At 41.7% G+C, this 12,672-nt stretch overlaps 3 protein-coding genes across 13 annotated transcripts in view; 1 reads left to right on the top strand and 2 right to left on the bottom strand.

The window, feature by feature from the left end:
- LOC127531899 (gastrula zinc finger protein XlCGF26.1-like) overlaps positions 1–10,696 on the bottom strand; it is a 66,637-nt gene extending 55,941 nt beyond the window's left edge. For 2 of the 6 annotated variants that reach the window (XM_051942300.1, XM_051942302.1), the window contains exons 1-3: positions 10,132–10,696; positions 7,218–7,319; positions 203–1,738 (exon numbers count right to left, since the gene is read on the bottom strand). In XM_051942300.1, coding sequence (XP_051798260.1) covers positions 203–1,738; positions 7,218–7,235 — 1,554 coding nt within the window. In that variant the 5' untranslated portion in view covers positions 7,236–7,319; positions 10,132–10,696. The remainder of the gene's footprint in view (positions 1–202; positions 1,739–7,217; positions 7,320–10,131) is intronic. The other 4 variants (XM_051942304.1, XM_051942303.1, XM_051942301.1 and 1 more) reach the window with 4 other exon arrangements.
- The window catches only part of LOC110969967 (NACHT, LRR and PYD domains-containing protein 12-like), a 386,884-nt gene that overhangs the window by 101,446 nt on the left and 272,766 nt on the right, over positions 1–12,672 (bottom strand). The window lies entirely within an intron of this gene.
- LOC110968364 (NACHT, LRR and PYD domains-containing protein 12-like) overlaps positions 1–12,672 on the top strand; it is a 290,019-nt gene that overhangs the window by 127,457 nt on the left and 149,890 nt on the right. The window lies entirely within an intron of this gene.

Here is a 12,672-nt window from a genome sequence, read left to right as displayed (position 1 = left end):
AACCTACATCCCAGATTAACCAGGACCAGATTTCTGTGTCAAAACGAATACAGGTTAGACTGAACGATAGCTGATAATGTGTTAGCAGAATTCAACTGACCACAGTTGTTCAAAACAGTTTTGAAACAATTTTGCAGCAACAGCCAAAATTATCCAATACATAATTGTGTCTACACCGGGACTGAGACCAGTCTTTACATACCTCACTGTGACACTGATTGAATGCTTTCTTTCTGGTGTGGATCTGCTGGTGTTGTTTCAGGGAATACCAAGTTGTAAAAGTCTTCTTACACTCGTCACATCTGTATGGTCTCTCCCCAGTGTGGACACGTTGGTGAACTTTGAGGTTTGTAATGTAGCTGTAGCGTTTCCCACACTGGTCACAAACGTATGGTTTAACCCCAGTGTGGGTCACTTCATGAGCTTTTAACTGTGAGTACAATACAAATGGTTCGCCACAGTAATCACATACGTACACATCCTGTCCAGTGTGGATGCGTTGGTGACGTTTTAAGGTCCATTGGTCATTGAAAGTTTTTTCACAGGAGTCACAGTGGTACCGCTTTCTACCAGAATGGGGGCATTGATGGATCAACAACTGTTCATGTTGAGTAACGGTTTTCACACACTGATCACAGTTGAATGGTTTAACTCCACTGTGAATGAGTTGATGTGTTTTTAAGTGACTCTTCTTAGTAAACGCCTTTCCACACTGATCACAGCTGAATGGTTTAACTCCACTGTGAATGAGTTGATGACTTCTTAACACACTCCTCAGAGGAAAAGCCTTTCCACACTGATCACAGCCGAACAATTTCACTCCACTGTGAATGAGTTGATGACTTTTTAACGTACTCTTCTGAGTAAAAGCCTTTCCACACTGATCACAGCTGAATGGTTTAACTCCACTGTGCAAGAGTTGATGATTTGCTAGATTACTCTTCAGAATAAAAGCCTTTCCACACTGATCACAGCTGAATGGTTTAACTCCACTGTGAATGAGTTGATGATTTGCTAGAGCACTCTTCTGACTAAAAGCCTTTCCACACTGATCACAGCTGAATGGTTTCACTCCACTGTGAATGAGTTGATGTCTTTTTAACATACCCTTGTGAGTAAAAGCCTTCTCACACTGATCACAGCTGAACAATTTCACTCCACTGTGAATGAGTTGATGACTTGTTAGAGTAATCTTCTGAGTAAAAGCCTTTCCACACTGATCACAGCTGAATGATTTAACTCCACTGTGAATAAGTTGATGGTTTTTTAAGCTACACTTATGAGTAAAAGTCTTTCCACACTGATCACAGCTGAATGGTTTCACTCCACTGTGCACAAGTTGATGACTTTTTAACCTTCTCTTGTGAATAAAACCCCTTCCACACTGATCACAGCTGAATGGTTTAACTCCACTGTGAATGAGTTGATGACTTGCTAGATTACCCTTCTGAGTAAAAGCCTTTCCACACTGATCACAGCTGAATGGTTTAACTCCACTGTGAATGAGTTGATGGCTTTTTAACTGAGCCTTGGTAGGAAAAGCCTTTCCACACTGATCACAGCTGAATGGTTTGTCCACAGTGTGAACATATTTGTGAATTCTTAGCTTTTTTGCTGTGATAAAAGTCTTGCCACATTGCTCACAACTCAGTGATTCATCTCTTTTTGCTGTTGTTGCCGAACCATCCTTATCCTCCTCAGAGGTCCGACATCTCACTCCATTGCTGCGTTTACATTTCTGTAGCAAAAGACAAAGACAAAAACAGAGGCAGTGATGGAAGAGCAATCATGAAAAAACTTGAACCCAAAGTCTCAATTCCATGTAGTTGGACATGAGGCTGAAACAAGATCAAGAATCTGCAGACATGCCAGCAGCTTTGTCATTAGAAACCTAGAAATGTGTCAACAGCACACTCATAATGTCAACAAAACTATTTTCACAGGCCGATAGTTTTCAGCTTTCTGCACGGTAGTTTTAGAATATTGGGTCGTAAAATCTGTCGATCACCGTGAAAAGCAAAGCAGAGCTGGGACTGATGGGATTGTACCACCAGGATCTCTTGATCCCCAGACTTTCCGTTAAGTTACATTACTGGAGAAATGTACAATATGAAAAGCATACAACATCAATGTCCAGATTTAGGTCTTAATGGCAGCAGGGTCGATTCAGACCACCAACACTTTCTAGTTTCTCCTAGGGGATCAGATGTTGATACCAGTCCAGAAAAGATCTGAAATTCTGCCACTGAATTCTGGATTTGACCTGAACAACCCGGGCAATTTGTTGTGCAGCAGTTACACAAGCGTTCACCATCAAACTACAAAACAGTAAAACAGTTAAAGGAATAGCAACAATTAAAGGAAATGTTTTAAAAATGTAAAAAAAAACACAATAAAACAATTACAAGCAAAATAAAAGCCATTTAAAGAAAAAATGTAACAAAACATTAGATAGACAGGGACATCGGCAGCAATCTTGGTCATTTAGTCAGACGTAGTAAAAGTTTTCAATAAACGGCCACCGATGTAATCAGGTAGAGGACTTTTCTTTGGTCTGCACTGTTTGAGACACCAGATTACATTGCCCATATCAAGAAAGGGATTCTGTGGAGAGGCTGACATGAGACAGTTTTTAAGTCTCAGCATGTTTAGCCCTAAAATCATGGGAGTCAAACCTGACATAAAAACTGTTTAGACTTTGAGCCAGCTCTAAATCAGAATTATAACCACTGAGCTGAACTCTCTCATTGACACATTAATTAGTCCCAGTGATCAGATTCATGCCATCCCAGACTGAACTGAGGTTGTTCATTTTGAGCTGAGACTCAAGTTTGTCTTGTGGGTCCTGATCTCCTACTTTATTTCCTTCTGTCAGGTATACTGATTTAGTGTATTTCCTTCTCTGAAGACTGTTTTCTTTTTGTACAGTAGGTCTTTAAGCTTCTTAGAAACCCAGGGCTTAGTGTTCAGATATAGTTTAACAGTTTTTTCAGGAATAACACGAGTTCACAGTCTGTGACCCAGCTGCTCACATCAGTCAGTTCATCAATATCAGCTGAGGACTCCTTAAACACATCCCAGTCAGTAACCTCCAGACATCCCAGCAGAGTGTGACAAACTTTCACTCTGATGTTCTGCACTTTGCCTTGCTTCAGTACAGTGGTAGACAGGGATAAGGAGGATGCAGTTGTGGTCAGAGGAACCCAGAGGAGAAGCACCTTTCACATTGTTGTAACAGATCAAAGATTGCGTCTCATCTAGTGGGGCATGTGATGTACTGATGGAAGTCTCTCAGTGTGTGTTTTAGTGTGCAGTGGTTCATATCTCCCAGACTGATGTTAGGTGCAACCAGGGAGTTGGGCTGAAGTCTCTGGATGACCTGATGGATAAGCCCACAGGCATTTATTTCACTGGCCTTTGGACGGATATAGACAAGATTCACAAATATCTGGGGAAACTTCTAAGGCAGAGATGGAGGGCACAGTGAAACAGAAAGCAGTTCTAAGTCAGTAGTGCAGTTTCTCCAGGACAGTGCCAGATTTGCACCAGTGCTGTCTTTGTCCATTTGGAAGACCCACTTGAGCCCAAGCTTTCATTTGCTGGCTGATGTTGCTTCAATAATTCCACATAATATTCTATCCTCTTGATGCCATCTATTTTGTGAAGTGCCCCAGTCCCTCCTGGAGCAAAAACATTCCCACAACATGGTGCTGCCACCCCCATGCTTCACAGTTGGGATGGTGTACTCAGGCCATCCTCAGCCAGCATCTTCACAAGGTCGTTTGCTTTTGTTCTGGGGTCGATGAGCACATTTCCCTCCAAAACAATCCTAACCTTAACCAATCTCCATCTTGAGCAGTAGGATGACTTGACATTCCCATGGTGTTGATCCGTGCATGTAATTGTTTGGACAGATAAACGTCAAACCACAGCAATCTGGAAATTGAACCCAATGATGAACCACACCTGTGGAGGCCCACAAATGTCTTCCTGATTTTTTGGCTGATTTCTTTAGATTTGCTAATGTCGTCACACAAGAAAGCAGTGTGTTTGAGGTGTGCTTGAAAACACATCTTAAAGGGGAACTTCGGTTTTTTTCAACCTGGGGTCTGTTTTCATATGTCATTTCATACATGTGAGTGATGGAGAAATGAATTTTCGACATAGCTCAAGTATTTAGCCAGGCAGGCAGCTTCGCAGCTCAGCTAGCGAAAAGTATGGGGCAACTTGCCCCCCCGCATCAAAGTCCGCCCTAATGTGCTTTTTTCCCCACACTGACCGGCTCGGATAGTCTCAACGAGTGTCCCACAACATACGAGAGATGAGAAGTGAACGAAAACCTCCACATTACTTGGCGATCGCTATTTGTTGTGGTCTGTATCCAAATCTCGGGACGCTAGAAAGCAAATCTCGTTCCGAAATGGCGCGATAGCTCGCGCCAAAACACCGGTGAGGGAAAACAGCTGTTTCCCTCAGGTGAAGAGAGACGAGTGGAGCGATTTTGTGTGGGATTACAGAACAGTTAGTTTTTCCTAAACCTGGTAAAACTAATGGGTCGTCAGTGCGCATTTCCGAGTTGTGGCAACAGAATGGTGCGCTGCACTTCGCGCAGCTTTCACACACTACCGTACTCGGAGAAGGAAACGCTAAAGTTGTCGCTAAACATTTTACAAATGGACCCTGAAACTCCAGTTGATGCACTTCGACGTGCCGACCACAGAGTCTGCAGCGACCATTTTGACCGGGATGATTACTTCAGATCAAAGAGGCGAGCAAATCCCAAACACATTTTTTTGAGGAAAAGTGCAGTTCCTAGATGGGAGACACCAGCTGCAGGCGCAGTGCAGGTACGTTATTAGCTAATGTTTTGTGTGCCTCCCAACAGCAGTTTAGTTAATAACTGTTTATCACGGTTTGTTTTGATTCTTACCGTAAGTTGGGAGGCGGAACTAATTGCAGCCGTACCTCTGTATTAGTACTAGTAAGTGCAGTGAACGTTTTCACAATCCAGCAGATCAAACACAAAATCACTCCACTCATCTCTCTTCACCTGAGGCAAACAGCTGTTTCCCCCACCGGTGTTTTGGCACGCGATTTCGGAATGAGATTTGCTTTCTAGCATCCCGAGATTTGGATACAGACCACAACAAACAGCGATCGCCAAGTAATGTGGAGGTTTTCGTTCACTTCTCATCTCTAGTATGTTGTGGGACACAAAAGAGCAGCTACACTATGCGGTGTCTTCTGTGTCTGCCGAAGCAAACCAAGTCTCTCTCTCTCTCTCCGTCTGTCTGGTTTCTCTGTCTGTCTGTCTCTCTCTCTCTCTCTGTGTCTGTCAGCTCTGTCCGTCTTGCTGTCTCTGTCTGTCTGCTTTCTCTCTGTCAGCTCTGTCTCTCAGTCAGTCTGTCTACTCTCTCTCTTATTTGGACACAGACACCTGTTATATGTAAGACTGCCTTGTTCTAAATATAACCTACCTGGTTAGCCCTGATGTGCCATTTGGAGGGCAGGTTAAAGGTTAATGTATCTTTTCACTGCAAGTTTGCAGGGCTGTTACCTTTCTTTTGGTTTTATGTTGTGGAAAAACTGCTATTGAAGAAGGTTTAGTAATTGGTAAACCTTAAGTTGCATGTTTGGTGACAGTCATTCAGTATGTCTAGTATTTTGATGTTAAACCTCAGGGACAGTCTTAAAGAATATTTTAAAAAGAAAATGCTCGAAACATAGCCTAGCCGCGCTAGACAACCCACAGCAACGAATTTAATTCTCTGCCAGGGTGGGTCTAGTTACCCTCGCTAAGCCTTGAGGTTGGATGCTCCTAAAACTGGCCGGACGAATCACCATGAAGTGCAGAGTCAGAAGGCGGGCGTAACTAAGTGACGACAGAGGTACGATGATTCTGACAGAAACAACCGGAAACAACGACAACCCACGGCAACGAATTTAATTCTCTGCCAGGGTGGACAACAAAAACGACAACAGTCGTTGAGTTCCATTAGCACCGACTCTGAATAATCTTTCTGTTAACATGTCTGTAATATACTTGAGCTTCACCCATTGACTATAAATAAGGCTTCACCGAACTACCGCATCCTCTGATTTCCGGCGCTCTAGGAGCCTATTCGTTGCACTGATTGGTTGTATACCTACCCAATTGCTGCAGAGGGATTTGATAGACAACCTTTTAGCCCGCCTCCCTCCCTATTGAGCGTGCCTAGAACCTTGTGCCTTCAAAGCACGGGTCTCGCGCGGATAGGCTACTTGAAACCTGCAACACTGGCAAGAGCGTGTTTCTTGGAATATGATTTATTTTTTTCATATTTTTTCATATAAACATTTAATTTATTATCATTTTAGTTAAAGAAGTTTACCTGAATATTCACTTTATTGAATTTACATTTATATTGTATGTCTTATTGAATTCATGCACAGAAGACAAATAAATCGGGTCTTTCTGTTACTCACCACTTGAGTAGTTTTTTCACCAAGTACTTTTTCACTCTTACTCAAGTAATTTTTTAGATGACTACTTTTTACTTCTACTTGAGTCATATTTTTCTAAAGTAACTTTACTCTTACTTGAGTACAAATTTTGCCAGGACATCATCATCATCTTGAAGGAACAGCAATCTTAGTGTATGCAAACTTCTGATTGTGAATAAAATAATAAAAATTCTCAAAAAAAAAATCTCTTTCGTTATTCTGGCATTTAAAGATAATTTTGGTCATCTTAACCGACATAAAACAGGAGAAGCATTGCCAGATTTAATGTCAGCTTGTGTAAATTAACAAAGGGTTATGTGTCGTTTTATACGGTGTACGAAAACTTCTGGGTTCAACTGTCTGAATTTCTTGAGAAGGAAAAGGCTGGTAAACTCACAACGCTCAAAAGTATTATTCTCTACCAAAGAAAATGCTGCTCTTTACCTTCCTGAACAACTTGCTTGAAAAACAAGACTTTTCTTCCGTTACTTATCTTCATCACCATGTAAGACATTTTCATAAAGTATGATCAGCAGCTAGTTCAGCCTCAAATTAAAAACAAGCAGCTTCCTAGCAGTCCACCATTCTATCCTCAGTACAGCTGCTTCTGCAGAGCTACATCTCTCCAGCCAACGTCACCTGGCTTTGGTCGGCCCATCTAACCAACTGGAGCAACTTTAGACATTTTAAAGAACAAATGAATGATAATAATGTTACAGTGGTATGTTTCTCACTTTTTGTTTAGAATCCATGTTTCCTCCGTTGTTGAACTCAGACTAAATGGCTGCCAACATTCCTCTGCTCCTCCGTCAGACTCTCCTCCTCCTGCCAATCACCTGTCACAACAAACACATCTTCATTAGGATATCACTCTATACACAAGTGTCAGAGTGTCCCATATGTTCATCAGCCAACACAGAGGACACATTTCAACTCAATAGTTCACTTTTAGCTCTTTTCAGTTTCACCTGGGCGGAGAGAGAGAACTTTTCGGCGGGAGTCTCTGGTGGAATTTGGAATCTCTTTGTTCTCAGAGTAGAGAAGAAAGAGGAATCCAGAATGGATTAAAATATGATATTAAACGCGCAAAACACGATCTGTCTATCCCACCATATTCAGTTGTGTGAAAGTGAAACACATGTGTAGATTAATACATATGTTCATATGATGTGAATTATTTCATTCATAACTATATGTTTATGTTTATGACATTAAAAATATGCATCACAGTTAGGGTTGCAAAATTCAGAGAATTTTCAAAGTTGGAAACTTTCCATGGGAATTAACAGGAATATATGGGAATTAACGGGAATATATGGGAATAAACGGGAATAAATAAGAAATTTACAAAATTGAAGGTTGGCCCTTAACAGGGAACTTAAATATAGTCGGGGGGGAATATATTGTAGCATAGTCTTGGCTAAAACAACCAGATTTAATGCAAGTACACTCCTCAATCACATGCACACAGCACACTGCTTACTGCAGGGCTATTGAGGCCACGCCCCCTACATGCACTGTGCATTCCTCCATCACATGCACAGGTGATTTCTTGAAGCCTGGAGGCCACACTTTTGAGCTCAAAGCACAAGACTATTGAAGCCACACATTTGAGCACGCGGACTATATAAAGTCAAGTAAGTTTTGATAATATCATGGGGTAAATATATTTACCCAAGCCCTGTTAACTTGCAAATATTTTTAAAAAAAAATGTATTAATACAGTAGCTAACTAGCTGGTAAGTTAGATGCTAAATGAAAGCTATTTTTCATTTCATTGACCATTTAAGAGGCTAGCTAATTATGGTGGTAGCTACCTCAAATTTGATGCCGTTTCTTCTGACTCCTGCTAGACGGTTTTCTGTAACCATACAAGAATTTATACATCAATTGTCAAATATTTTGAAGACCATTCCAGTTGTTTAGCCAACTATATTTATGTCCATGCCATTGCTTTAGTGTTTTTACAAGTTTTTTGTTATTTTATTCTACAGAAAAATGCCACGTTTGCCATCTGATGTGTGGAAGCATTTCACACAAGCTAATGTTGAAGGAAAGGAATATTTCCAAAATTCCCCAGCTTAACTTCCCATGGAAAGTTTCTGGAAATTTACCGGAAATTTTCCGCCCCTTTGCAACCCTAATCACAGTGAAAATATAACAACAAGTCAGAGATTTGGTAACAGGTAAATACAATGGTCATCATTCAACCTAAATGGAGAGGAAATTCAGAGGTTAATACTGGAATTCGTTCCAAAATCATAGTATCCTGGGGAAGAAATGATTAAACATCACAAATTAGTATCTAGACTTCTGTAATGGATATAACTGTCATTTTTGGATATGATGTACAACATAATCTCACTATAACTTTGGTAATCAGGAAAGAACAAAATAAATCTCAGAAATATGAACTTTGAAGGGGTTTAGTTCCTTCAGTTAAAGAGAGTGTCTCTCTCTGTTCCAGCCTTCTGCAGCAGAAGTCATAAATTTTATGACTTTGGAGCCAGGCAGGACTGTCTCTGAGAGTGCATTCCTGAGAGGGGAGGGGGGATTTGGTTAGAGCAAAAATAAGGCGTTTGTCCAACAAAACATTTAAGCATAAAGTGATAGCCATTGTCTTCAAAAAGAACAGGTTCTTCCAGGTGCAGGGACCTCCACCCCTCGGCAGAAGGTCTGAATGTCCTCTTTCCTGTGAATGAAAGTGCACAAGATACAACTGTCCCAATCTCCAGTAATGGGTGTTGGTCAGAGCTGAAGAGAGGGAGAGCTTATCTGAGTTTTGATCAGCTCTGGAATTCCAGGGCCTTTGCAGTATTCCTACAAAAGTTACCCAGTGATTCACGAGGCATGTTGTGGATTGTTGGAGTTGCAGTAGATAAAGTTTTCTGGAGGGATTTCTGGTTGAATACTTGATGGTTTTTTGGGGGTTGTTTTTTTTTTTTTTTGCCCCCTAAAGACTGTGTTTAAAGTGAGGGTTAGACGTCAAATGCTGCTGATCAACACCAACAGAACTGCCGGTTTGTGAACCATAGAAGTAGATGTGTGTTTAATTGTTTAAATGACAGATGTAAACCCTCTATTTTCTCAAACAGAGTTAATGTTGGGTTTACATCTTACCAATTGGATGTCTGTCAGTGTTTAGACATTCTGCACACAAAGAAACTGACTGAAGATCCATCAGAGGCTTCAAATGCACAAAATGAACAAGACTTGTTTGGTTAAAAATGTTTCATAATGCCACGAGCTAAAGGAAAAAAGAGAAAAAAGCCAGTTTTCTACAATTCAACAACCTCATTTAATAGACACTTTTCTCCAAAGCCTTTAATAACTCCTCCAGACCTCCACAAACACTCGTTGTGCGCTCCGTTAATTAGCAGCATCAATTACACAGTAATTAATTACACCTTTATGCATTCAGGGAACATTTTTTGATTGAAAATAAGTGAAAACGGAGACTTAAATGTAGAAAAAGTGTAAAATTCGTGGCATGCATGAGCGCCCACAGGCAGAAACATGCTTTGGAAAACATCCGAGAAGAGCCACATGTTGTGTTCTCATTCCAACTTGAATTAACCGACACTGAAGTTTTTATGTTTTTTTAAAAAGAAGGCACAAAAAGGAGGTTTTAAATGTGGTTTTACTCACCTCTCCAGTTGAGCAGGTACACATCGAGGAAGATGGGTAGAAAAGCTCCGTGCAGAAAAGACACGTTCTCCAAACGCAGCATCTGCAGCTCGGTGCTCCGACTGTGTGGTGGTTAACAGGATCAACAGTCACAGTTTGATAGTTTAAAGTTCAGTTGTATGTGTGATACCAAGCGCTTGGTTTTGTTTGTTAGGGCCCTGAGCTGGGGCACAAATAAACAATTATCCCTGAGCACGGCGAACGATCCTGGTTGTGCCTCCAGGAAGAAAGGTAGCTTTTCTCGCAGATCCCGACGAATGGATGATGAAGCCGACGCAGCAGCAGCACAGCAGCGGCCCAACTGCACACACGAGCCTCCAGCGAACTCCTCCAGCTCCTCCGATGCACAGAAGCAGCGACCAGTGCCGACAACCACTGTCTCTGATAGGCAAGCTTGCTAAAAATGTTCAAGTTTTTGTTTTCTCTGCTCGACGTCTGCGGTCTTTCACCAACTTCGTGCACCTCTTCTTCTTCTTCTTCTTCTTCTTCTTCTTCTTTTTCTTCTTGTTTTACGGCGGTTGGCATCCAGCTTCCTGGTGCATTACCGCCACCTTCTGCTCCGGAGTGTGGACCAGACAGTAGACCTGCAGACTTTCCTTCACCCGACCGAGTTCAAACGATCATATCTACAAACACACACCCACACGCACACTACAAAGATAAAAAAAAACCTCTAACTTGCACTCTCCACACCCAAGCCAACTACAACCCCTTATTCCTATCGTTATCCCCATAGACATATATCGGTAGACGCCTCATAGGCTTTCGACAGACGTGCTTACAGCGCCGCCATCTTGGACCGGGGCCAGCCGAGGCAGCGGTGCATAGAAGTCTATGGAGGAGAGAGGTACTGCTGAATCTAAAAGTGGAATTATTCGCCGAATTTTGAACCGATTGCCAAACTGTTTGATTTTTAGAAACGTCATACGTGTAGCTACTATACAAGGTGATTGATCCTCTGATGTCCAAGTCTGGACAGTCCTCCAGTGGAGCAGCTGTAGTTTCAGGACTTCCAGCGAGCAGAACATGAACAACAGCAGCGCTGAGTCCTGAAGACACATGAAGAAAGGAGTGGCCTAGCATTCTCCCTGCCATGAGAAACACATCACTTTCTACAACAAAGTGAGAGGCTGAGGGGACTAAATGGTCAGGCTCTCCTTCAAAAAGCCTTGGAATGCTGGAGTGTGCTGCTGAAGACATAAAAAAAACACACACAAACAATAAACAACAGGCTTCCTCACACAACACAACAACATGCAGGTTAATATTAGTGAGTCTTCACTGCCTCTAGGGATGAATGTGAGTGGGAATAGTTGTCAGACTGCATGTGCTGGCACAGTGATGGATCAACACATCACAGAAACATGGTGTTCAAAATCTTTCCTGTCACCTAAAATAAAGTCAACATTTGTGAGGACGCCACAGACAAAAGACACAAACCCTGACTTCAGCTTTTCCATGCATGTAGAGAGAAAACAGCCAGTGACAGCCTCTCCAAAGCAGTGTCTCCTGCAACACACTGTCAGGTTTATACCAGAAAGAAAATGCTCTAAATCATCGCTGTCAAACTCTGGCCTACAATATAGTTGTATTTGGCCCACGAACCAATACCAAATGACTGCTAGAGCTGGCCCGCTGGTATTAAATAATGCATGTACCACTGTTACTGCAAATCCCAGAATTCTCTGCTGGTGTTTTGGTGCATCAATCAGGACAAGACCATATTTGTCTGTACTTGAGTTCTGGTGTTCTTATAAACCGTCATCAGTCACAGACCAAGTACTGATCCAGTTCAAAGCAGCATCTGATCAAGAACCAATGAAATACCTGGATGTGTTCTGGCTCCACCCACATTATGGAGGATCATCAGACCAGACCAGAGCCCTGGAGATAGTAAGAGTTGCGACACTCATGCTCTCGCAGCGGGGCGGTCACGTGGTTCATGTAAGCCTGAATAGTTCCAAACAGGCAGCGCTGTCATTTCCTTCTATGGGACTGAGAGCGGCGATTTCACGGTAAAAAAAAAAAAAAAAGGAATAAAATCACACCTCTAAGTACTTGTTTGATTATTAATTCTTTGGAGTATGTATGTAAATGTCAGTTTTACATTTTGAGCCGTAAGGTGACATATTAAAGACGCTTTTGGGGTTTTGGAGGGAATGTTTCACATTCGTGTTAGCATGGAAAATCGACTTTTACACAGAAATGTAAGATGATTGAAGATGTTAATTTTTGCTCAGCTGGATTATTGTATTTCCAGGCAATGTCTCTATTTCTCTGATTCACTTACCTGTAGTCTGGGAGTTATTGAAAAGCAGAGTAACAACAGTCCATTCAGCAGATAGTGTCCAGCCACTTCTGATGAGGCAGGAGTTGACTCACTATAACCATTTTAAGACATACACAAAATATATATATTCAAGAATAACAACTCATTATGCTTTGATGAAGGAAATAGTATGTTTTATTGACAATGGGAGAAACAATGAGGGTCTTCGTGTC

Source organism: Acanthochromis polyacanthus, chromosome 22 (assembly GCF_021347895.1).
Source record: "Acanthochromis polyacanthus isolate Apoly-LR-REF ecotype Palm Island chromosome 22, KAUST_Apoly_ChrSc, whole genome shotgun sequence".
NCBI classification, from domain to species: Eukaryota; Metazoa; Chordata; class Actinopteri; family Pomacentridae; genus Acanthochromis; species Acanthochromis polyacanthus.
Note: the sequence above shows the minus strand (reverse complement) of the source record. Positions and strands in the feature narration are given on the sequence as shown.